We start from the raw sequence: 26,314 nt of genomic DNA on the forward strand, positions 1-26,314 counted from the left end.
AACTGTGGTGATGCCAACATCTTTTGCCCACATAATTTTTACCTGATGGGAATGTTATTGCGAGTCCATGTGATCTCCGCCTGAGGATAAGCCTCCACTACACACTCAAAGATGGCCAGCTCTTCGACTTGGGCATCCACTGTTTCGAGAGAAGTGGTGATGATGGGTGCTGCAAGCAGGAGGAGGAAAAAGAAAGATGGCTTAAGAAAATAGTAGCATTCATGGTACTGGTATTCAGTGTTGGTGTTGACCTTTAAAGCCCTAAACGGCCTTGGACCAGTATACCTGAAGGAGCATCTCCACCACTATCGTTCTGCTCAGACACTGAGGTCCAGCACCGATAGCCTTCTGGGGGTTCCCTCGCTGCGAGAAGCCAAGTTACAGGGAACCAGGCAGAGGGCCTTCTTGGTAGTGGCACCCACCTTGTGGAACGCCCTCCCATCAGATGTCAAAGAAACCTAACATTTAGAAGACATCTGAAGGCAGCCCTGTTCAGGGACGTTTTTAACGTGTGACATTTTAATGTATTTTAAATCTTTGTTGGAAGCCGCCCAGAGTGGAAACCCAGCCAGATGGGTGGGGTACAAATAAAGCAATTACACCCAACTGAAAGTTATCAAGATGAAGGACAACCAAGAGACGATTGGGTAATTTGGGATGAGGGAGAAATTCAGTTTTAAAGGCAATCCTACCCAATGCACACTTTACAAAGCAATGTATGAATTGAAAGACCTTCAAAAAAAAACACTCCTCTGAAACTGGTACCCCTCCAAATTTTGCAATGCCATTCTCAGTTAATTGCTGCTGTGTACAAAATCTAAAATGGTGGAAATGATCAAGACCTCATTTTTTAAAAATTAAGTGTAGAAGATGAATCTACTGCCGCAGAAGGTGCCCCCCTAGGCCTAGGCCATTTAGAACTTCAAAGATAAGAACTGGTATCAGCATTTTGATGCAAACATCTCCTGATAAGTCATTCTATGCTGTTTTGACTAATAATATGCACATTTTTTTGCCTAGTGTTTTTCCCTAATACGATGCGCTATGGTGGTATTTCCATGAATGTAGGCAATTTTATGTAAACCTTCCTGTGTTTACATTATTTGGTCGGTGAGCTGCACCAGAAAATTAGAAGAATGTCTTACTTGACAGGTAAAGGTAAAGGGGCCCCTGACCATCAGGTCCAATCGTGTCCGACTCTCGGGTTGCGGCGCTCATCTTGCTCTATAGGCCGAGGGAGCCGGCGTTTGTCTGCAGACAGCTTCCGGGTCATGTGGCCAGCATGACAAAGTTGCTTCTGGCGAACCAGAGCAGCGCACGGAAACGCCGTTTACCTTCCCATCGGAGCAGTCCCTATTTATCTACTTGCACTTTGATGTGCTTTTGAACTGCTAGGTGGGCAGGAGCTGGGACCGAGCAACGGGAGCTCACCCCGTTGCAGGGATTCGAACCGCCGACCTTCTGCTCAGCAAGCCCTAGACTCTGGTTTAACCCACAGCACTACCTGGGTCCACCTACTTGACAGGTAGCTGTATTCTATTTTGCAAGGTGTGAACGAGGTACCTTCTCATTAAAATGCAAACAATGTTGACTTTCTCCCCCCTTTCCCAAATACAGGGCGTACTTCGCTTCTTTTTCTTCGGAGGTGTAGCAGATTTTGTGATACAGCTGACAAATACTTATATATAACACCCTGTTCAATCCAAGGCCTTGGAGAACTGTAAATACTTTTATATCGTGTGATAAAGTTATGATTAATGGAGATCAAAAGGGCACCTCCTGCAAATTCTTTTTCCTTTTCTTGGCATACAAAGGAATACAGCAAACAATTATTTCAATGTATGTTTGCCAAAGACATCCATCCAGTGCCGGGTGAACTAGATATTGCTGACAGCTCTGTTTTGCACGTTCTCTACAACACACTACAGAGAATGCTACAAGCAGCTGGGAGAATCCCCTGACCATCAAAGGATGTTAAAAACACTGCCCTGCTTACAGATAAATTACCAAATGGGCATCATGAGTGAGGCAAGCTTGCGCCTGAGAGTCAAAACATCTGTCTCTTAGGAAGTCCTAAGCATGGATGAGATCTGGATCAGGGATGGTCGAACCTAACAGCTGGATTTCTTCTCAGTTTTATCTGTTCCCTGGCATGCATTCAAATGGGTCTACTAGGAGAAGGGGACGACAGAGGACGAGATGGTTGGACAGTGTTCTCGAAGCTACCAACATGAGTCTGACCAAACTGCGGGAGGCAGTGGAAGACAGGAGTGCCTGGCGTGCTCTGGTCCATGGGGTCACGAAGATTTGGACGTGACTAAATGACTAAACAACAACAACAACAATCTGGTTTGGTTCTCCAGCTTCCACCCGAGATCCCACTAATGAAATCCTCCTGTCTTGCACTGCCTCCCGCAGTTTGGTCAAACTCATGTTGGTGGCTTCGAGAACACTGTCCAACCATCTCGTCCTCTGTTGTCCCCTTCTCCTAGTGCCCTCAATCTTTCCCAACATCAGGGTCTTTTCCCAGGATTCTTCTCTTCTCATGAGGTGGCCAAAGTATTGGAGCCTCAGCTTCACGATCTGTCCTTCCAGTGAGCACTCAGGGCTGATTTCCTTCAGAATGGATAGGTTTGATCTTATTGCAGTCCATGGGACTCTCAAGAGTCTCCTCTAGTACCATAATTCAAAAGCATCAATTCCTTGGCGATCAGCCTTCTTTATGGTCCAGCTCTCACTTCCATACATCACTACTGGGAAAACCATTTCCCAGTAGTTTCCCAGAAAACGGTTGGTACCTATCACCGAGTAAAATTGCGAAAATGTATAGAACTAGTTCAAATCTGTGTTGGAAATGTAAAGGGAAAGAGGGTACCTTTTACCATATGTGGAGTGGTAAAAGTCTTCTGGGAAATGATATACAATGAGTTAAAGAAAATGTTTAAGAAAACCAGAAGCTTTTTTGTTAGATATAATAGGTGAAGAGATACCAAAAGAAGACAAGAGACTTTTTATGTATGCAACGACAGCAGCAAGAACGCTTCTAGCCCAGAGATTGAAGGAGGGAGAAGTGCCGACCAGAGGACTAAACGGATGGGGTATGCAAAAATGGAGAGACTGATGGGAAAGATCAGAAACCAGGAAGATCAAGTCTTTTTAAAAGACTGGAATAATTTTTAATATACTTAAAAAGACCACTGTAAACAGTTAAAATCATTGGCAGGGATATAATGACACTTGTAATGTGAAATGACTTTTGGAAACTTTAAATATATAACAGATAGATAACGGTAAAAGATGCAGAAAAAGGGGAAATATTTTTCCCCCTTTGGAAATGAAACCCATGGAGGGAGGGGAGGAGGTCCAAAGGTTCGAAATAACCATTTTATTTTAATGTTTTGAAATGGTTAAAGTTAAAATGTATGAAATTTATGTGTGTGTGTGTGTGTGTGTGTGTGTGTGTGTATGTATATATATATATATATATATATATATATATATATATATATATATATATATATATATATATATATAATTTTATTGGTTTTAAATGTTGCAAAATGTCCCAGGGACCTAGTTCAGGATACAAATATGGCCCATTCATAAAGTGTGCCAATATTCTGAACTGGGTCACCCACCCCCTTGAAAGTTCTTCTCTGGCTTGGATTGTAATTCAAGATGGAGAACTCCCTTCCCCTTTGACTGTCCCTTCTCCTCCCACCCATTTATTTATGCAATGGCAGGAGGGCTGCCTCTTCCTGTCTCCCTGCCACCATTGAAAATGAGAGCGGGTGGGCAGAAAGGGAGAAGAGAGACCCTCCTTTGCTGCTACCATCATCACCAAAGTATCAGCATCAGCTGACAATATAGCAGCAGTCAGTGTGCTTCAGGGCACACTGGGGGAGGAAATCAGATCCCGCCACGATCCTGATGAACAACCCTTAGAAACAAGATGTCATCTGAACTGGGTTTGGAAATGCCTTGGAAATGACTGAGCAATTTTGGAATTTATTTATATGTTGGAAGTCTCCCAGGGTGGCTGGGGCAACCCAGTTAGATGGGTGGGGTATTATTATTATTATTATTATTATTATTATTACAGCCAAACCTCGTAAACCGAACGGCTCCGTTGCCAAACGTTTCAGTTCCCGAACACCAAAAACCCAGAACTAAGTGTTATAGTTTTCAAACATTCCTCAGAACTCGAACGTCTGATGCAGCTTCCGCTTGAGTGCAAGAAGCTCTTGCAACCAATCAGAAGCCGTTCCCCTCGGAACTCGAATATTTCGGAAGTCGAACAGTCTTCCGGAATGGATTACGTTCAAGTTCCGAGGTCTGACTATATTATTATTATTATTATTAAATAGGATGTTCCTATTTTCATTGGATAAAAGTTGGAGGGTATGTGGGATCTAATATTGAGTCTCTCACTGGAGCTCTGTACTGAGCCAAATTTTTGCCAAAAAGACATTCCTAGGGTTTTCTTGACAGCTTGTTTGCATCTTAAAAGTCTCGTGTGACACATGATGATCCACATAAGCCTGACATCCTTTTGCTTTCTCAAGAAAAATAATAATCAAGTGTGGGTGTTTCTTTGAGAGATCACGATTCCTTTGTGCAGAGTTAGGGAAAGAATGCCATGCATTTGGGGGGGTTGCATCTGTTGTAAGAATTTTAAGGTTTTTATATATATAATAATTGTTCATAAACATGTACAGTGGTACCTCTACTTACGAATAACTCTACTTACGAATGTTTCTACTTACGAATGGAGCTCCGTCCGCCATCTTGGATGCGGTTTAGATAGGATTTTTTCTACTTACAAATTTTTAGATAGGGTTGCTTCTACTTACAAATTTTTTCTCCCAATGCATTCCTATGGGATTCGACTTATAATTTTTTTCGACTTACAAATGTGCATTCGGAACGCATTCAATTCGTAAGTAGAGGTACCACTGTACATGAATGTACAGGCACATGTCTGAAGACAGGCCTGACTGACACCATTTTGACTCTCTGACCAGGTGTTCCTCTGCAAGGAAGAAGGGGAGTGGGGAAAACCTTCTCATTGTCTCAGGAATTAAAGTGATAATCCCTGGCATCCTGATACCTGAGTGCCAGACAAAGGGTGTGATTAACTTGGCTGGGAAAGAGGGAAATGTAAATATATATCTCTTTTATTTTTTTACTTGATTAGGTTTTGGGGGCAGGGGGCAGGGTCCAGGATGCTCAGATTACTGCCGCCAGACCTCCCCTTTCATGATGTATCTATGATGAATTTAGGGAGGGCGGTCTTGGGCTACACCCCTTCTGTGACGTATGGGTGATGCTTCTGGGGGGTGGGCTGAAACCAATTTCAAATTTCTTTTTAAGGGCAGGACACCTTTGTTTGGGGTTCCTTCCTTGTTCTCCTGCATGAGGGGAAGGACCCTGTTGCAACAGCAAAAATAAAGGCTTGGCTTCTCAAAATTCTCTGGTTGGCCTCTGTTATATTCTCCGACCGATGGAGAACCCAATAAGAGCTCTTGTGTACCCCAGAAGGGAATAAGGGCAGGTTTTTGCTTATAACATGTACATGTTTATGAACAATTATTATACAGTGGTACCTCTACTTACGAATAACTCTACTTACGAATGTTTCTACTTACAAATGGAGCTCCGTCCGCCATCTTGGATTTTTTCTACTTATGAATTTTTTCTCCCAATGCATTCCTATTCGACTTACAATTTTTTTCGACTTACAAATCTGCGTTTGGAACGCATTAAATTCATAAGTAGAGGTACCACTGTATATATAACCTTAAAATTCTTACAACAAATCCAACTACTAAATCATTTCCACACTCAAAGTGGATTTTCTCTTCTCTTGTACCCATGGAAGCTGTTCCATATGCACAATGATTTAGCTGGATAAAACTCTTTTATTTCTTTGCGCTTATACAACAAAAAGTATCATGACACCAGTTTTCGTGGGCCAGGCAGCTAATTAGGAGCTAATGTTTTCAACTTGTGACTCAGCCTGTTCTATTTACAAAAGCTGTTGACAGCATTATGCAGTTGGATTGCGGGCACCATCTTACCGCCAGTATTTTAATTAAGTTCATGCAAGCACTTCTTTGAAATATTTGTGTAAATCTTACTCCCGGCACATTCCCCCCCCCCAACCACCATGTGAAAAATAATTTATAAGTGGAATTCATCCTGAACTGATAAAAACTGTTTGCACAACCCATGGTCTTAGCGGCCAACCTCTGTGTTACGTGCAATTGAGTATCTGCTTCATCCAGTGCTTTGGGGAATTTTAAAATGAAAATAACACCCTGTTCTCCGAAAATAAGCCATACCCATAAAACAAGCCATAGCAGGATTTATAAGCATTTGCGCAATATAAGCCATACCCCGAAAATAAGACATAGTGATAGGCGCAGTTCTAGAGGGCGCCAAGGAAGAGGCGAGGCTGGACACGTAATAAAAAAGAACAATAAGGGGGAGGATCAGCAAACTCCCAGAAATGTGTCACTTGGCCCCTAAACAGATCTGTAAAATGTCAGCTGAAGTCATCGTTTACAAACTGAAGTCTGAAAATTAAAAACTGAAGTCCGTCGAAGTTTAAACTGGATCATGCGCCATAGAGGTATGACACTCTATGCAATTGCATATATTTAAATGCATACGTAGATATAAAACATTTTTCCATGTATAAGACTAGGTTTTTTACCCAAAAAATAGGTTTAAAATTGGGGCCCTTTTTATACATGGGTAGTGCTGAGGGGTGTTTTTCATAATTTGGAGTCCCCCAAAATAGGGGGTGTCTTATACATGGGGGTGTCTTATACACGGAAAAATACGGTATAAAGCAGGAATATGTCCGACTGAAATTAAATGCTGTTAACTGTTCACAAGCCTGCAATGAATATTTAGATCTGTGTGTATGAAACATATACAGCCATATGATAAGATCTGTCGTATCGATCTGTATTTCAACGCATCTTTTAAAATGTGTTTTCTCTCTGAATGTGATTTCTATAGGGGCTTTCGGAATAAATATTTGACGTGTCCTGTTCTGTTTTGTGTTTAGCTGAATCATGCAAGGAGTGCCAAAGTCAGTGGATAAACAGATGCGGCTAGAGTCCCGTGCAAACTTAACTAGAGGAAAGCCCTATTGAGCACAGTTCTGCAAACATGCGGAGAATTGCACTGTTAAATTCTAATCCACACTTTGGCCTGGGAGTTACAAACCACATCCGTTAGTTCGCGCTGTATGGGCAAAGATCAAATTCCTCAAGCATCTTCCTATCAGGCACACTTCTGAAGATTTATCTCATGGAGCCCGACGGTCTATCTATTTACTTACAAGTCGCACAGAGTTCAGTGGGACTTAGTCTCAAAGGATTCCTAGCTGGAGCATATTCCAGCTCACAGCACAGGAAAAAGGTTTCTGTCTTAACAATTGTGTTTAACACGATACGGAGGATAAGCAGCCCTTCCCACGCAAACAGCCCAGAGAAATTCCTTCCTCCATCACAGCGCAACTGACACCGCAGTTTTGTAAACACAAAGAGAGACACCGGTTCTCCTTCGAAGGCAATCGCAGGTGCAGTGCTGGGAGAAAGGAGTTCCCTCGTGCAAATTCCTGCGGCTTGTATATCGATCACAGGCTTCGAAGCAAGTATAAAACTGGGGGCAAAGAAAATAGAAGATGGACATTGGCTACACCAACCTTTAGGTGATTTCTCAGCCAAGCTGAAGGCCGCAAGAGTGAAGAAATGGACCAGCGGAATGTTGAGAGCGTCTTTCATGGTTAATCCAGGAGGAAGGACAGGATACGTCTCCTTCAGCCAAAGGCAGGCATATTCCTTCGCGACGGCTTCCCGTTGAAGCACGGCTTGCTGCAAGGTCCCTCTCAGCCACTGTCCCTGCTGTGGGTACTAAGTATAATTAGGAATCTTCGCACTTGCCTGCAGAGATGGACAGGACCAGCTGCTGTGCTTCCACTTAGGTCAGTATCAAAACGTGGGGGCTCATGAAACAAGAGAACACAAATCCCTTTAGAATTCCTTCTAAGCAAACATCGAGACAATGCCCTCGATGCCTTTCTAATATAATAGCTGGGGCCAGGGCGACAGAAAATGCCCCGGCCTCTGCTGTGGCCAAGAGCCAACAAACTCAGTGTTCTTCTCTCACGTTTCATTTGCATTTATTAAATTTGTATACCGCCTTTCACGGTGCTGCTTTTCTAGAAAAAGAGGTGCAGGAACGCCCTTGTTCTCTTAGAAGGGCAATGGCGCCCATCTGAGAGGTGCCAGAAGTTCTGGCTGGAAAAAAAAAGGGAAAAGTCCCGGCCTTTTCACCCAAGGGAGTTCACAACATGAAAATGCAAAAGGAGAACACGAAATATACATAATGAAACAAAAACAAACCCCTAACTCACAAACAGATTTAAAAGGCTGTTAATCCGTCAAAGGCCTGGTTATAGAGAAACATTTTTGCCTGGCACCTAAAAATATGACACCAGGTGAGCCTCCTTGGGGAGAGCATTCCACAAATGGGGAGCCACTGCAGAAAAGGCCCTCTCTCGTGGTGCTGCCCTTACGCAGAGGCAGAATAAAGTGCCTACCCTCCAACATTACTCGGATTAAAATAAGGACGTCCAATTCTATAATGATAATTTTACTATTTATACTCCACACGTCTTACTGGGTTGCCCAAGCAACTCTGGGCAGCTTCCAACATGTATAGAAACATAATAAAACATGAAACTTTAAAAATAAAATAAAAACTTCCCTATACAGTGGAACCTCTACTTACGGACATACAGTGGTGCCTCGCTAGACGAATTTAATTCGTTCCACGGGTCTAGCGAATCCCATTGGAATGCATTGAAATGTTTTTGAAATTTTTTTTTGCCCATAGGAACGCATTAATTGAATTTCAATGCATTCCTATGGGAAACCGCGATTCGCTAGACGAATTTTTCATAAAACGAATTCGTCTAGCGAGGCAACCTCTGCTCGAAAAATCCTTTCGTTAAGTGGAAATTTTGTTAAGCAGGGCATTCGTTAAGCGAGGCACCACTGTAATCTGTTCTGGAGGTCTGTCCACTGGTCAAAACAGTACACTATAAGAGGCGTCTTGTGTGCTTGCGCATTCCGCGGGGCTGGAGGAGGCAGGTAGCGGCTGGAGGGCAGCTCCTCCGGTGGGGAAGAGGCAGAGGCTGGATGCGGCAGCTCCTGGCTCAGCTGGCCGCTTCGTGCCGTGGGGGCCACGGCAGGCGGAGGCTCTGGGTATGGCGCTGCTTCGGCGCGGCATGGCGGAGGCGGGTGAGGGCGGCGAGCTGATGCCGGGAGGTGCCACATCCAGCCTCCGCCTCTTGCCTGGCGCTCTTCAGAACCTGGTGCATTGACGCCCTGCGCCACTAGCCTCTACGGGTAAGACACCCCTGACAGTGATTCAGCATGCTAAATGATTCTGCAGCTTTCCAGCATTTCACATTTCTAGGCTCCTTTGCGGCTTCTGCTCTCAAATACCTTTGTCACATGACACCATCAGCCCCAGCCAGCACATCCAAGGGTGATGGGAGTTGTAGTAGTAATAATAATAATAATAATAATAATAATAATAATAATAATAATAATAATTTATACCCTGCCCATCTGGCTGGGTTTCTCCAGCCACTCTGGGCGGCTTCCAACAGAATACTAAAATACAATAATCTATTAAACATTAAAAGCTTCCCTAAACAGGGCTGCCTTCAGATGCCTTCTAAAAGTCTGGTAGTTGTTTATCTCTTTGACATCTGGTGGGAGGGCGTTCCACAGGGCGGGTGCCACTACCGAGAAGGCCCTCTGCCTGGTTCCCTGTAACTTGGCTTCTCGCAGTGAGGGAACCGTCAGAAGGCCCTCGGCGCTGGACCTCAGTGTCCGGGCAGAACGATGGGGGTGGAGACGCTCCTTCAGGTTCAACAACATCTGCAGGGTGCCACACTGGCTGTCTCTGCTTCAAGAGTTTGCGCGAGTTACCAAACAGGAATCTTAACGAAGCACCCAGAAGCACTTTTATGTGAAACTGGCTATAAAGAGAAGCGGGATGGGTTGCCTGCAAATGAAACTGGTGGGCCTGGCAAGACCAGATCTTGCTTGCTTTCAAATGTGCTGCAATCGGTCCAAAATTTATATATTTTGCAAAGGGGAGTTTGATGACCAGATTGAAAGGAGTGTTGTCCTGGGCTGTGTTCCCAGCCTTTGATGGACCTTACTCTTTCTGGACGCTAATAAATCATCATTGCCTGGGATGGTTAGCATTGCTGAAGCAAATACAAATACTTAGAAAGGACAAACTGTTTTGCTCTGAGAAAACAGATAACAACAGACTGTCACGTCCCACTGAAATCTGTTCCAGAGTGGGGGGAGGGGCATCAGCTTCCTCGCTGTATCTAACCCTGCCCTTACTCTGGGGACCAGCAGCGCCTAGGCAGAATCTGGCCCAAATGCTTTGAGGATAATAGAATTGGGAGTACTGTATTTTTCTGTGTATAAAACAGCACCCCTTTTTTGGACCCAAAATTATGAAACCAATATTTCTTCAGTTGTTGAGCTTTTCTTTTGGGGGGGGGGGAGATTGCACAACAGAAATATGTTCTGTCCACAGATCATAGCTGCCAAGTCTCCCGTATTCCCCGGGAAACCCCCGTCTTTCCAGCCGTTTCCCGCTGGCAGCCCGGATTTTTTTAAAAAAAAAAACGTAAATCCCCCAGATTCTTACCGGCCCGGGGAGGCTCCTTCTGCGCATGTCTGGAGTCTCTGGACATGCGCAGAAGCGATTTCTGGTACTGCAGCCATTTTGGAAATGGGCAGAGTATGCATAGAAGCAACTTCCGGTGCTGCTCTGCCCAGTTCCAAAATGGCCGCAGCACGACTTCCGGTGCCGCGCTGCTGCCGATCCCGGATTTTTCAATCTGGGAGTTGGCACTTATGCCACAGATCTGTCACAATTAGGAAAGCAAGGAACACAATGTGACCAGGATATTGTAGATTCTGCCAAATTAACTCGTATTTAAAAAGGATAAGAGCCCCAAATGGCTGTCTGTTCATGTTTAGTGGTATCTTGGTTGTTGAATGGCTTGGCTCCTGAACAAATCAGCTCCCAAACACCGCAAACCTGGAAGTGAGTGTGAACATATTTCAGAAGCTGAACAACCAACGCAGCTTCTGATTGAGTGCAGGAAGCTCCCGTAGCCAATCAGAAGCCGCGTCTTGGTTTTTGAACCATTCTGGGAGTTGAACAGATTCTCGGAACGGCTTAAGTTCAACAACCAAGGTACCACAGTACACTTCCACCAGTCTGCTGTGAAGTCCTCTGGGTGGATTGAAGATTCCCTTCAGCTACCCATTTCACCTATCAATCATATATATATATATATATATATATAATGGTTTTACACAATTTTAACTTTAACCATTTCAAACATTAAAGTAAAAGGTTCTTTTGAACCTTCGAACCTCCTTCCCTCCCTCCATGGGTTCCATATTTAAGATTTAATTTTCTGCATCTTTTACCATTATCCATCTGCTATATATCCATAGTTACCATAGTTAATTCCATATTATAAGTGCCATTACTACAAGATAGATTATTTCTAAGAGTTACCAATAAAAACAACTACGGTAAATAAAAAGAAGGAAGGAGATTGGCTTCCAATCCATTGGCTTCCAATCCACCATTTGTGATTGTCTCCCATCTTCTCCGACCACAAAGCCATTTATTTCTCCCATCAGCAAAACAACTTTCTTTGTCTGCCTCTGTTTTTCCAGCAGGAGTTACTTTTCTCATCACGCCATTGCCACAGAAGCATTTTAAGAAAGCCGTTGGTGGCGAGGCCAGCGTATGTTATGCGGACACCTGCCTGGGAGCGAGTACAATGAGATCAGCCACCAACAAAGGCCACGAGCCAGCTGCTAGGCTTTTTGAGTAGCTAAGGAGACCTCTGCCAAGTCAAAAGAGCCATCTCAAAGTGACACAAGTGTTATGTCTTTTTATAGCCAGCCCGAGCTTTCCTGAATCGCACTTCGCTGTAATGAAAGTGAAACAGAACACTTCAATTTCTCCAAACATACAAAGCTGATGCAGACCTTGGGTCCATTTCGGCCAGCATTGCTCTTTGCTGGTAGGAGACAACCATAGCTGCCAAGTCTCCCGTATTCCCCGGGAAACCCACATTTTTCCAGCTGTTCCCAGCCGAAAAAACGGATTTTTTCATTTTCCCCCGGTTTATTCTGGTGCGGTGGCCATTTTGGAACTGGGCGGAGCATGCTCAGAAGCGACTTTTGATGCTGCTCTGCCCAGTTCCAAAATGGCTGCAGCGCGACTTCTGGTGCGGCGACCATTTTGGAATAGGGCAGAGCAGCATCAAAAGTCGCTTCTGAGCATGCTCCGCCCAGTTCCAACATGGTGGCAGCGCTACTTCCGGTCTGCTACTTCCGGTCCAGTCCCTTATTTCTCAGGCAGGGACTTGGCAGGTATGGAGACAACACCTCTCTAGAACTGGGGGCAGAGGTCTTTCCTGTCACCTGCTACCTGAACCTCTCAACTGGATATGCCACGGATTGAACCTGGGGCCTGCTGTGTGCAAATCAGGGGTTCTTGAGCTCTTCTCTGCTGATTTTTTCCAGCATCTAGTATCTGGAGGTACACTGCCTGGGGCAGAATCTCTCCAAAGGCCCCAAAGTCTCTCCTAGCCCTGATACCCAAGATCCTTTTACAAGTGGAGATGCTGTAGGCTGAACCTGCAACCTTATGCTTGCAAAATATGAGACCCACCTCTGAACTATGGCCTACTTTTCCAGAACATTTATCATTTAGCGATCATAAGCAGAAATCCCAGTGGATACTTCTTGCCTCATCTCACCCCTGCATTGCACAGAGTGTGCTGGGTATATATATTTTCTTTTTCTTTTTCTAGCTTCGATTTCCCAACTCCATCAGCATTGACAGATTGTCTTTCACCAAACGATTGATTCCTTGAGTTAAGGCTAAACAGTAAAAGCGACACTCTGAAGTTTTAAACCTCTTTGTTGCTGGAACTCCCAGCTGAAACCTCTAGACCAACGCTGACACCTGCTGGTTTTCATTGAAAGGACAAGTCCCTGTGTTGCGAAGGAGAGTTGCTGCTAACAAAAGGACAGGTTCGGGTTGAACTTTTGATTGATATGGCCCCAGATACAAGCCTTCTGGAAGCTTCACCAGTTCTATGTGAATTCTCGGGCAGGTCCCATAACAACAAAGGGGAGACGTTTTGAATGATGGGTTGGGATTTTCAGGAATGGCCTGGCGAGAGAAGGTCCTGGGTAGAGTTTGTTTGTTCATCTGTACTCAATTAAGAACTAAGTGTGGATTGATATTACCACTGAGTCTACGGTTGGCTGTTTTTCTTTGATAGGCGTTTCCAAATGGAGAATGGGTGGTCTATCATGGCCCTGGATCATGTTTGGATGCACCACCACTCAACTCATTTATGGAGGGACACGCCCTGCGATGATGGAACCTCATACGACCTGGTCGCTAGGAGCAAGCTAAAAATATAATGTGAGGTTTAGCCGGCCACAAGTGGATCATAAGTTGAACATAAGAACTTAAGAAGAGCCTGTTGGATCAGGCCAGTGGTCCATCCATTCCTGCATCTTGTTCTCACACTGGCCAACCAGATGTCCATGGGATACCCACAAGCAAGATCTGAGTGCAGGAGTAACTCTCCCTGCCTGTGGTCTCCAGAAACTGGGATTCAGAAGCATGTTATACGCTGAAAGAAAATTATATGAAAATGATGTACTGGTGGTATTTAACTCCTAGTAAATTAGCAAAAATGTACAAAACATGCTCAAATGTATACTGGAAATGTAAGGAAAAAGAAGGTACCTTTTATCATATGTGGTGGAATTGTAAGGTAGTAAAACAGTGACATGGGTGGTTCTGTGGGTTACGGTAAACCACAGAGCGTAAGGCTTGCCGATCAGAAGGTCGGCGGTTTGAATCCCCACAATGGGGTGAGCGCCTGTTGCTTGGTCCCAGCTCCTGCCAACCTAGCAGTTCGAAAGCACGTCAAAGTGCAAGTAGATAAATTGGTACCACTACAGCGGGAAGGTAAACGGCGTTTCTGTGTGCTGCGTTGGTTTGCCAGAAGTGGCTTTGTCATGCTGGCCACATGACCCGGAAGCTGTACGCCGGCTCCCTCGGCCAATAGAGCGAAATGAGCATCGCAACCCCAGAGTCGGTCACGAGTGGACCTAATGGTCAGGGGTCCCTTTATCTTTACCTTTAAAATGGTTTTGGGAAATGATATATAATGAGTTGAAAAAATGTTTAAAACAACCTTTGTTAAGCAGCCTGAAGCCTTCCTTTTAGGAATTCTAGGTGCCGAAATCCCAAAGGAGCAGAAAAGACTATTTATGTATGTGACTACAGCTGCACAGATGTTACTGGCCCAGAGATGGAAATACCATAAAGTTCCTACCAGAGAAGAATGGCAGATGAAGTTAATGGACTATGCTGAATTCGTTAAAATGACCGGAAGAGTCAGAAATCAGGAAGGCCAGAATTTTAATAAGGAATGGGGAAAATGATACACAGTTAAAATCGTTAGTGGGATTGGAATATCACTTGTAGTTTAAGGTTGAATTCTGGACATAATGGAAGAGGTAAAGGATTTGGAGTATCATAAAAGATGTGGGAGGAAATGATTAATAATAGGACCCACAAAGGGGAAGATGGAAGTCCAGAAGCCATACTGCCTCTAACTGGATTTTGGGGGGCAGTGGGAGAGGCACAGAAGGTGGGAGACATGATAGAGGCACATACAATTCTGCCTGGAGGAGAAAGTGAATAGGGCTGTGGGTTCGAATCCCTGCAACGGGGTGAGCTCCCGTTGTTTGGTCCCAGCTCCTGCCCACCTAGCAGTTCGAAAGCACGTCAAAGTGCAAGTAGATAAATAGGTACCGCTCCGGCAGGAAGCTAAACGGCGTCTCCATGCGCTGCTCTGGTTCGCCAGAAGCGGCTTAGTCATGCTGGCCACATGAGCTGGAAGCTGTCTGTCCCTTTACCTTCACCTTTACTAATACTAGAACCAGGAGTCACTCAATGAAGTTGAAGATGGGAGATTCAGGACAGGAGAGTGGAAATACTTGTTTTATAGAGTGCATGGTTTAAAACTATGGAGTTTGTTATTGCAAGATGTGGTGGTGGCCACCTGCTTAGAAGGCTTTAAAAGGGATTAGACAAACCCATGAACGATAAGGCTTTCAGTGGCTACAAGGCATAATGGCTGTAAATTATTTATTTATTTATTTAATTTATTTATTTATACCCCGCCCATCTGGTGGGTTTCCCCAGCCACTCTGGGCGGCTTCCAACAAAATATTAAAATACAGTAGTCCATCTGTGCAGGGCCCGGGGGTTCCCTGCTCGGTGAGGGCCGGGCAAAAATCAAAAACGCGAAATAAATAGCAGAAACAGGCAGACCTCAGTGTAACATTCAAAACGGAAGCGTAACACTCAAAACGGAGCACATCCGGCTTCCAAAAAAAGTTCACAAACCAGAACACTTACTTCCAGGTTTGCAGTGTTTGGTTTCCAAGTTGTTTGAGTACCAAGGCGTTTGAGAGCCAAGGTACCACTGTAACTTATTATTTATACCCTGCCCATCTGGCTGTGTTTGGCCAGACGTGATGCTGTGGCTTGTGGCCAAAGACCGGAGCTAAGGGTGCATGATTTTGGGTGGTCCGAAGTTTATTGTTCCCTACACAGTTCCCTACACATATCTCTATACAGTGGCTATTACTGGCGCCACTCTGCTTGGCGGTGCATTGCGTTGTCAACAGGCCACACATCCTGTTTGGTTGGCCCACTGGTACTTCTGCCTCTTCTCAGAACCTCTGAAGTTCCTACAGGAGAGTAGCCTGCTTGCTCTGTAATATGACCGGCCTGAACATTGGAGATGAAAATGCTCTGTTTTGCATAGAGACCAACACCACAACTTTGAGTATGTTGTGTCTTACACTAGTCAAATTACTCTATTTTTTTAAAAAAAAATTAATTCCTACAAAATAATTTAAGTTTGCGTCTATTTTTCACTATCATTACTGGGCTCTAAAGCAGTGGTTCCCAACAGGTGGTCCGCAGACCCCCAGGGGTCCGCGAGCTATGCCAGAGGGGTCCGCAAGATGCTATTAGAATAAAAAATATATTAAATATATTTCGTATAATAACAGATTTTTTGTTTTGGCTGCTTCCTGCATGAGCAGAGTCTAGCGCAGAGTCTGTTTTGCAAAGAGGCAGCGCGCGCATTCTACTAACGCTCACCTCCCCAAGATGCTTTGCGCGCGTCGGCTTCACTTGTGCGCTACTGCGCAGGTACCCTGTCTTCTCCATTCCCCTCCCTCCTCCCTGGCGTGCGCTGCCTCTTTGCAAAACAGTAGTGTTTGTAAACAAAGCAAGCATTTTCTTCCATGTGTTTCATGAAAAGCAAATATAGGAATCGGCTCGACATGCGGTCGGATTTCAGAGTGGAAGTTTCAAGTTTGGAACCTAATATTTCAGAAATAATGGACTCAAAGGACAGATTTAACTCATCTCATTAAGAACTGAAAATTAAAACTAACTGTATACTGATGGAGTACTCTGTTGTAACTGTAAAAAAACGTATAAATATAAAATATAAAAAGACTCTTAATTTGGCTCTCACTTTTTAATTTTAGGATTAGGAATTAATGGGGGTCCTTGTCACAATAGCGGCTCGATGAGGGGTCCTCGAGAAAATTTTGTTGGGAACCCCTGCTCTAAAGGAAGACAGGGTTTTTCTTTCAAATTGTTATAGCTTGTGTATTTGCACCAGAGCACCACTGGAGGGCAGCAAAAACTCAGTACTTGATCCTCATTGCTGATTCTTACAGGGTGGGCTGTTTGGCTCATTGGTTTTAATCCGCCAAGCCTGTTCTAGGATCTTTGAAAGCTTCTGAGAAGCTTCTGAGTAGCCAATGGGGTGCTCCCAGGATGCAGCTGGCCTCCAATTCCCACCCGCGCCAGCCAGAACGGCCAATGGTCAGGGATGATGGGACCTGTAGTCCAGAAATAAACAGTAAATTGCGAGAACTCGGGCCAGGAGGAAGATGAATTTCAAGAAAGTCTTCCAAAGGTTTTATTTATGTGATGGTGAATTCAAATAGGAATCAATTCCAGTATGATGGTGAGGCAAATATACATAAATTCCAGTGGAAAAATCCCAGGGCAAGGCCCTGTTTCGACAATTCTTCATCAGCTGGAATGTTGAAAAATTGAACATGAGAAATAAATCTAAGAGTAATTATCCTTATAACAAAAACACGTTCGGATTTCTAAGCACAAAGTTTTATAGTTTGTAAAAGACAGAGATAACTATGTATGGTTAAATGAACATTGAAGGTATATCTAAGAATAACTACCCTTACACCAAATTGATTCCTATTTGAATTCATCATCACATAAGTCTTTTGAAGACTTTCTTGAAATTCATCTTCCTGCTGGCCAGAGTTCTTGCAATTGACTGTTTACAGTATTTCGGGACCTGTAGTCCAGCAACTTCTTGAACGATTGGCTGTTCCTGGCCTAAAGCTTTAGTTTCTTCATCCATTGCTTGTTCCAAATAAACATTGCAGTCCTAATTTACACACACACACACCCCGCTCCAATTTCCAGTTTTCTGTATGTGCTTTGAAAGACTACAGATGACGGCTTTATTTTTTTTAAAATCCATCTTGAGCCCATTTCTTGATACAAGGCAGTCGTCATAAATGACAAATGCCCGGCTCCTTCTGCTAGAAAACAGAGTGGCTTTGAAGTTGATGATGAAACTTTGACAAGGCCAGGGGTCCACCTCTGCTGGAAACTCTAAATACCTCCACTGGAGACTCGTGATTTACTTAAAACAGGGTCCCCGACACCCACATAAGGCCAAGTCCTCCTTCCGTTTATCAAGGAACACATAAACAATGTCAGCCAAGGCAGCGTGAAGCCAGGAGACTAAAGTTGACTCTCTGAAATATTGCTTGATGGCCATCAAAGAAGCAAATTGTCCATTCACGGACAATTCTGGAAAGTTTTCATTCTGGTTCTTCTTTGAAAGGGTTTCTTACTATGTTCCTTACTATCAGTCTATTTGGACTGGACAACTAATCCAGAATTTGGCAGACAGACTGGTGACTGGGAGTGGCCACCGAGACCACATAACACTGGTCTTGAAAGACCTACATTGGCTCCCAGTATGTTTCCGGGCACAATTCAAAGTGTTGGTGCTAACCTGTAAAGCCATAAATGGCCTCGGGCCAGTATACCTGAAGGAGTGTCTCCACCCCCGTCATTGTCACTGTTTTTGGGTTGAATATGTGCTATATGGTAATTTATGGACCTAATAGGTATCTAAAGCCATTTGCACATGTTGCCAGGCAACCAGTCTATGCAGAATGTAGGCACCCTATATATAGAAATGAGCAAACCAGTGATATTTTAGGGAGCTGGCTAGCAGGCGGGGCCCATTCCTTACATCATAGGAGCCTACACAACACAAAACACTGTTGCTGTCTGTAGGTTTTATTTTGTTTTTTTAATCTTGTATTTTGGAAATGTGCATCCAGTTGTTGTTTTCCCTTTAAATTTTGGGGGGGTCCCCAAGAGAGGGGCCCTAAGCTATAGCTTGTTTAGCTTATACGTAAATCGGGCACTGCCCCTGAAATCCTCATGCAGCCTAGCTGTTGAATGTAGCAAGGAGTCACAGCGACTGAACTCTGTGGTTCCATGGAACTGGGGTGATGGCAACCTTGATGCGCTGCGGGTGGCGATACGCATGTACCACACTGCGGGCAGAAAAATGTCTAATAATGATTATCTGCCTCTGAAACCCATTCCTGAAATATTTTTGTCGTGACTCACACGAGGCGCAAACTGCTCGAGCAGCGGTAGTAACGAAGTAAAGACAATCTTGGCCTGGCAACGCATACCAGAAACCGGACACCAAACAGACAACATAGCGACAACAAAGGAAGCCAGAGCAGCTGCACACCAGGCAAGAATGAAAATGTTATTTTACAAAGTTAAAAAAGAAAAGAAAAGAAACATAAAATATATATGAGGGGAGAAAACAAGGAACTTGCCATTTTTGTCAACATAGAGCAGGCCTTTTCTCGTTGCCTGATGGTCACAAGCAAGGAGTAATGCCATTATTTCTTCAGGTTTAAATGCATCTTCATCCTAAACAGGCTTGGTTAATGGGAGTTGGGGTCTAAGGGCTCGTCCGCACACTCACTTGTCCCAGGAGTGGGTGGCGCTATGGTCTAAACCCCTGAGCCTCTCGGGCTTGCCAATCAGAAGGTTGGTGGTTCCAATCCCTGCGATGGGGTGAGCTCCTGTTGCCCTGTCCCAGCTCCTGCCAACCTAGCAGTATGAAAGCACGCCAGTGCAAGTAGATAAATAGGTACCACTGTGGCTGGAAGGTAAATGGTGTTTTCATGCGCTCTGGCTTCTGTCAGTGTCCTGTTGCACCAGAAGCAGTTTAGTCATGCTAGCCACATGACCCAGAAAGCTATCTGTGGACAAACGCCAGTTCCATCGGCCTGAAGCAAGATGAGCGCCGCATCCCATAGTCCCCTTTGACTGGACTCAATGGTCCAGGGGTCCTTTACCTTTATCTTTTTTACCACTTGCCCCACCCATTGTCCCCAAACTTCCTCTTTATCACTGAATCAGAGCAAACACCAATCAGGTTTTCTGCAAATTGATGTTTGCTCCAATTGAGTTTTTCTGGGGAAATTGGCGCAACAAGAGAGAAATATGGCACGGTAGCAGGTAGAAGCAGGTCTGAAGCTCAACATCAAAAAAACCAAGATCATGGCCACTGGTCCCATCACCTCCTGGCAAATAGAAGGGGAAGAAATGGAGGCAGTGAGAGATTTTACTTTCTTGGGCTCCTTGATCACTGCAGATGGTGACAGCAATCATGAAATTAAGATGCCTGTTCTTGGGAGAAAAGCAATGACAAACCTAGGCAACATCTTAAAAAGCAGAGACATCACCTTGCCTACAAAGGTCCGTATAGTTAAAGCTATAGTTTTCCCAGTAGTGATGTATGGAAGTGAGAGCTGGACCATAAGAAGGCTGATCGCCGAAGAATTGATGCTTTTGAATTATGGTGCTGGAGGAGACTTAAAAAGCAGAGACATCACCTTGCCTACAAAGGTCCGTATAGTTAAAGCTATGGTTTACCCAGTAGTGATGTATGGAAGTGAGAGCTGGACCATAAAGAAGGCTGATCGCCGAAGAATTGATGCTTTTGAATTATGGTGCTGGAGGAGACTCTTGAGAGTCCCATGGATTGCAAGAAGATCAAACCTATCCATTCTGAAGGAAATCAGCCCTGAGTGCTCACTGGAAGGACAGATCCTGAAGCTGAGGCTCCAATACTTTGGCCACCTCATGAGAAGAGAAGACTCCCTGGAAAAGACCCTGATGTTGGGAAAGATTGAGGGCACTAGAAGAAGGGGACGACAGAGGACGAGATGGTTGGACAGTGTTTTCGAAGCTACGAACATGAGTTTGACCAAACTGCGGGAGGCAGTGAAAGACAGGAGTGCCTGGCGTGCTCTGGTCCATGGGGTCACGAAGAGTCGGACACGACTAAACAACTAAAAAACAACAACAAAAGCAGGTAGGATATCGATAGCGAGAAATTTGAAAAACAAAACAGTATAATAGACTGGCAGTCTTTAATGGTAGAATACATGCAATTGGCAAAAACATCAGGTAGCATAAGAGGACATATGAAACAAGCAGTCAATAAGGATTGGGGAGCTTTCAAAGAGTATCTGAAAAATAATAACATAAAAGAAACCCTGTTAGTAGAACTAGACAGAAACTTGTTTAAAAAATTGTTAAATAGAAGATTAGGTGATGGAAATATGGAATGTATACACAAACTGTGCGAAAATATTAAGTTAATAGATAAAATACAGCAAGTTTAATTGGAAGTCATTTTTAAGATCTGGTAAATAGAGTACAAGTGTGAGAACTAAAGAACAATTCATTTTTATGTTTGTCTTTTGTTATGTGGTATAGTAATGTGAAGTTTATGTTTGTAGGTGTGGATTATGTATGTATGAATTTTGTCTTATAAGTTTTTTAAACAATAAAGATATATCTTTTTTAAAAAAAAAGGAGGGAAACATCTCAGACCTGTGCTTTATAGGTGCGGGACAAGCACAAGTGTGGAAAAGCCCTAACTCCACCCAGAGAGCAGCACACTAGATACCCCTTGGTCTAGTCCAGTGTTTCCCAACAGGTGGTCCGGGGACCCCCAGGGGTCCGCGAGCTATGCCAGAGGGGTCCGCAGGATGCTATTAGAATAAAAAATATATTAAATATATTTCGTATGATAACAGATTTTTTGTTTTGGCCGCTTCCTGCATGAGCAGAGTCTAGCACAAAACTAGAATTAGATAGTTCTGCTGTATGCCGTTAGGTGGCGCTTTACAAACACTACTGTTTTGCAAAGAGGCAGCGCACGCATTCTACTAACGCTCACCTCCCCAAGATGCTTTGCGCGCGTCGGCTTCATTTGTGCGCTACTGCGCAGGTACCCTGTCTTCTCCATTCCCCTCCCTCCTCCCTGGCGCGCGCTGCCTCTTTGCAAAACTCTTAATTTGGCTCTCACTTTTTAATTTTAGGATTAGGAATTAATGGGGGTCCTTGTCACAATAGCGGCTCGATGAGGGGTCCTCAAGAAAATTTTGTTGGGAACCCCTGGTCTAGTCACTAGGGCAGGATACATGGGCTTCCCTATTTTATCCTTTCAACAACTTTGTTTGGTTGGGTGGGCCTAGATATAAACACCATCTCCAACTCCTTGAAAGATTCCATCAACGGTGTCTCCGAAAAATTTGACACATCACTTGGGAAGACAGGTGAACTAATGCCAGTGTACTAGAAGAAGCAAAGATCACCAGTGTCGAAGCAATGATTCTTCAGCATCAACTTCGTTGGACTGGTCATGTTGTGCGGATGCCTGATGATCGTCTTCCAAAGCAACTACTCTATTGCGAACTTAAAAATGGAAAGCGTAATGCTGGTGGTCAACAAAAGAGGTTTAAGGACTCTCTCAAGGCAAATCTAAAAAAAAATGTAGTATAAACACCAACAACTGGGAAACACTGGCCTGTGAGAGCTCCAATTGGAGAACAGCCTTTACCAAAGGTGTCATGGGCTTTGAAGACGATCGAACTCAGGTCGAAAGAAACGCATTAAGTGGAAGGCACGTTTGGCAAACCCTCTCCGTGATCAACTCCCGCCCGGGAACCTATGTCCCCACTGTGGAAGGATGTGTGGATCCAGAATTGGCCTCCACAGTCACTTACGGACTCACTTTTGAGACTGTGATTATGGAAGACTATCTTACTTGGCTACGAGTGATTGCCAAAGAAGAAGAAGTGGTGACTGGCCCAAAGAAACCCAGTGAGCTTCACATTTGGCCTTACAGTTCAAGCCTGACATCATCCACTAGGCCACACTGACCTGTCTTGTGGACTTACCCGAAAAGCCCATTTGTTTTCAAGTGGATAAGGTTACGGCACGCAGTCTGTGACATCACCCCTTGTTCTGTTTGGATGCCTGTCAGGGGCTTCTAAAACAATTGTACAAAATGTTATTATTTCTTACTCCATGAGTGGAGACAGCTGCTGTCTCCCACATCAGGGGCTTGTAGTGCATGTGTCCACCGATTAAAGCACAGCAGCCTTGAACTCTTGTGGCGGTCCATGTGTGTGTCATAGACCCCACATGGACCCCACACTTAGAGCAGCTGTGCTGCAGCCAAAATATATAGAACTCCAAACTCTGGCTTTACTCCCCGTCCCCCATTTTTCTTACAAGGAGAACTGTGACGGTTTCAAGAGCACAAGCTGCAGGCCAAAGTTCCAATCTCCCTTCAATCAGGACCTCACTATAGGCAAGATGTTATCCCTCTGCATAAGGGAAGGCTCACGTTTCTATTTTGCAGGATAAATGAGATCTTCTGGTTCTAAGTGATGGCTATTTTTCTGAGTCATGCAGAGCAATGCAGTAGCTTCATGCTCAAAGCCAGGCATCCCCAAACTTCGGCCCTCCAGATGTTTTGGACTACAATTCCCATCATCCCTGACCACCGGTCCTCTTAGCTAAAGATCATGGGAGTTGTAGGAGGGCCGCAGTTTGGGGATGCCTGCTCAAAGCCCTAGTGATGAAGTAGACCCCATGTGTGGGAATGTTAAAGATAGTAGGAAAGGATATATTGGATAAGTACAGATTTATCCTTCCTTCACTCATGCTAGTGAGTGATGTAGCAGAGCAAATTCTCCTCAATATAGCTGGAAGCTAGTTTGCAGATTCATTTGAATCTCTTCGTTAAGTTTATTCCTGGTGTCCCCTTTTGATCCCTCTTAAAAGAATAAAGACACAATAGTCTTTCTGAGTAAAGTAGCAAAACGTTTACTCACATTTCAGTTCACGGTTTGATCGCTGAAAGGGAGACTAAACTCATGTGCTGCTGGCTGACAGCCAGCAGACAGCAGACAGAAAAATTACATTAAGACAGCAAAATGGCTACAGGAGAGCAGCATGGCAGCAAAAGATCAGCAAGCAAGATGAGAAATACAAGTGAGAAAATGGCTGCATCACTCGGCTCTTTTATGGAGTCAGCCAGAGCCACACACATCTCCCAGGTCACATGCAGGGGGGAAATGCTCCAGACCAGTGGAACAGGAAGTTACACTGACTGGATGTCCACCTGTCTGTGTCCACTCTAGGGAAATAAGGAATGTTGCATTTGACTGTACCAATGGATTACATCCCACACCATGCACAAGACTTTGAAGATAACTCTTTACTTGCAGGATGGCAACTATTAAGCAGTAGCATTGATGCATATCAAGTCCAATACAATGCATTTCTCTCCCTTGAGCCCAAGAGAGGGTCTTCTAGCTTCTAAAAGTCCTTCAAAACCATCAATACAGTGGAACCTCTTTTTGCAACCATAATCCATTCCGGAGGTCCGTCCGGAGGTCGAAACGTGTCACTGGGAGAGGCGCCATTGTGCGCAGGCGGCGATTGCCCATTTCTGCACATGTGCGAAGGGTGATCGCTGCTTCTGTGCATGTGCAAACAGCAATCGCTGCTCCTGGATGGATGGATGCAAGAAGACCGCAGCCAAATTCTTGTAGAAAGCTTATTTATTTCAGTGTGGCTTGCACAGTTGAGGTCCTTGGGAAAACCCAAAGATTCCAAAGTTGGCATTAAAGCAAAAATTATTATTAATTATTATCATTATCTTTATTATTTATTATTCATACCCCGCCCATCCGGCTGGTTGTAAACTTTATATCATGATTTGAGAGTGCTTAAGGAGGCCTAATCAATTTGAAAAAGAAGGGGATATGCCATCTTGTGTTTTTTTGAAATCCATAATATATATATTATGTGAACAGTAAATGGATTTGATACAAATTATGAAGCCAAACATAATTTGACAGAAATTATGAAGCCAGTCAAACTGTAAACATGTCAGGGAAACGGAATAATAAAAAAACCCCACATTTGGCATGAAGAACGGCTTAAACTATGTCAAATGCTATGCAGCCATGCTCCAGTTCCATTTTAAGAGCCTGGCAATAAGAACATCCTGTTAATTTCGTGTGTGGTTTATCGGTCTAGGCGACAGCATGAGTCAAGGCCACTTCTGAAGTTGCTTTTAAGATACGTACAAATGCCCCATAGGAAAGATTGTGTATGAGCCTATGGCAGGAGTTGCCAACCTGGCACCCCCCAGGTCATCCATGAAGGCCTTTGTTGGTGCCCACAGACAAGGGTTTTGAGCTTTCATTGAGAAAAATAATCTCTAGCCCTCCTAGAAAGTTAGGAATCAAAATGTGCAGGCAACCCCTTCTAAGCAGTCAGCCTGCCTGCTCCCACCTGTCAGTATTTTTAGCCAAGGAGTGAAGTCAGAACTGTGACTGATAATTGAGTTGTTTGGACACCAGGCAATGGGAATCCCCAAGGTCCTAAATAGCTGCTGCTTCCCCCTCCCCTGTACCACACTTTTTCTGCTTCTGTCTTATTTTCTAGTAGCCCATGGACCCTTCCGAGTTTGGCCTTCCTTTCCCCCCATGCAACCAACTCCCCCCTTGCATCTTTCCAGTGGTGTGTTCGCCTTGCATCAAGTACTCCCTAGAACTTAATTTTCTGCAAAGAGCACAACACAAGGTTAACAAATCTTCTCCCCACCCAAAAAAATGGCAAATGCAAAACATGAAACATATGCAAAGCGGGTCTGTGAGTACAAGGTGGCAGCCTAAGCTATGGTTATGGTTTGGCACTGGGGAAAAGGGAGTTAGAATCAAAGAACTCTAGAGTTGGAAGGTTCCATGAGGGTCATCTAGTCCAACCCCCTGCAATGTAAGAATCTTTTGCCCAACATGGGGCTCAAACCCATGACCCTAAGTCTCATGCTCTACTGCCTGAGCTGTTAGGGCACCAACAGGTTGACGTGTTGAAGGCAGCAGTCGGATGCAGACAGAGCCTGGGTCCAACAGTCCAGGTCAGGTATCAGTACCGGGGTCAGGAGAAGCAAAAGTCAGGAGCAGTCCGCGTCAGTAACCAGCCGAGGTCAGGTATCAATACTGGGGTCAAGAGGAGCCGAAGTCAGGTACATTGGAATCAGGAACAGGGCGAGCAAGGACAGCCACACACTTCAGCACAGCAGTTGCAGATGCTGGCGAAGGGAGCAGCCGGCCTTCCTTAAGTAGCCGGCTCACCACCACGCCTCTTACGAGCTGCAGCTGCCTCCAATTGTTCCCTATGTTTCTCTGCTCTATGCTCTACAGCTGAGAGGGGGGGCTACCAGCTCCTCTCCTCACAAGGGCCTGGTTCTGCCTCAACTCCTTCCTCCTCCTGTTCTGGTCTTCCCTCTCCCTTATCTGATTCTTCCTCTTCTGAGGAGCGCCGCCACCAGTCTTCTCCAGGTAAGAATTCCTCCATTTCCCCAGACTCTTCTGTGGTTGCCGCTTCACCTAGGGGGCTTGCCTAGGCCGGAAGTAGCGCTGCCGCCATTTTGGAACTGGGCGGAGCAGCATCAAAAGTCGCTTCTGAGCATGCTCCGCCCAGTTCCAAAATGGCCGCCGTGCCAGAATAAACCGTGGAAAAACAAAAAAAATCCGTTTTTTCGGCTGGGGACAGCTGGAAAAACGGGGGTTTCCCTGGGAATACGGGAGACTTG

The 26,314-nt window shown here is 44.6% G+C and overlaps 1 protein-coding gene across 1 annotated transcript in view; it reads right to left on the reverse strand.

The window, feature by feature from the left end:
• The window catches only part of MUSK (muscle associated receptor tyrosine kinase), a 49,462-nt gene extending 41,419 nt beyond the window's left edge, over positions 1 to 8,043 (reverse strand). The window contains exons 1-2 of the mRNA XM_088658947.1: positions 7,721 to 8,043; positions 43 to 169 (exon numbers count right to left, since the gene is read on the reverse strand). Coding sequence (XP_088515073.1) covers positions 43 to 169; positions 7,721 to 7,799 — 206 coding nt within the window. The 5' untranslated portion in view covers positions 7,800 to 8,043. The remainder of the gene's footprint in view (positions 1 to 42; positions 170 to 7,720) is intronic.
• Between the last annotated feature and the right edge of the window lie 18,271 nt (positions 8,044 to 26,314).

This window comes from Zootoca vivipara, chromosome 15 (assembly GCF_965207765.1).
Source record: "Zootoca vivipara chromosome 15, rZooViv2.hap1.1, whole genome shotgun sequence".
NCBI classification, from domain to species: Eukaryota; Metazoa; Chordata; class Lepidosauria; order Squamata; family Lacertidae; genus Zootoca; species Zootoca vivipara.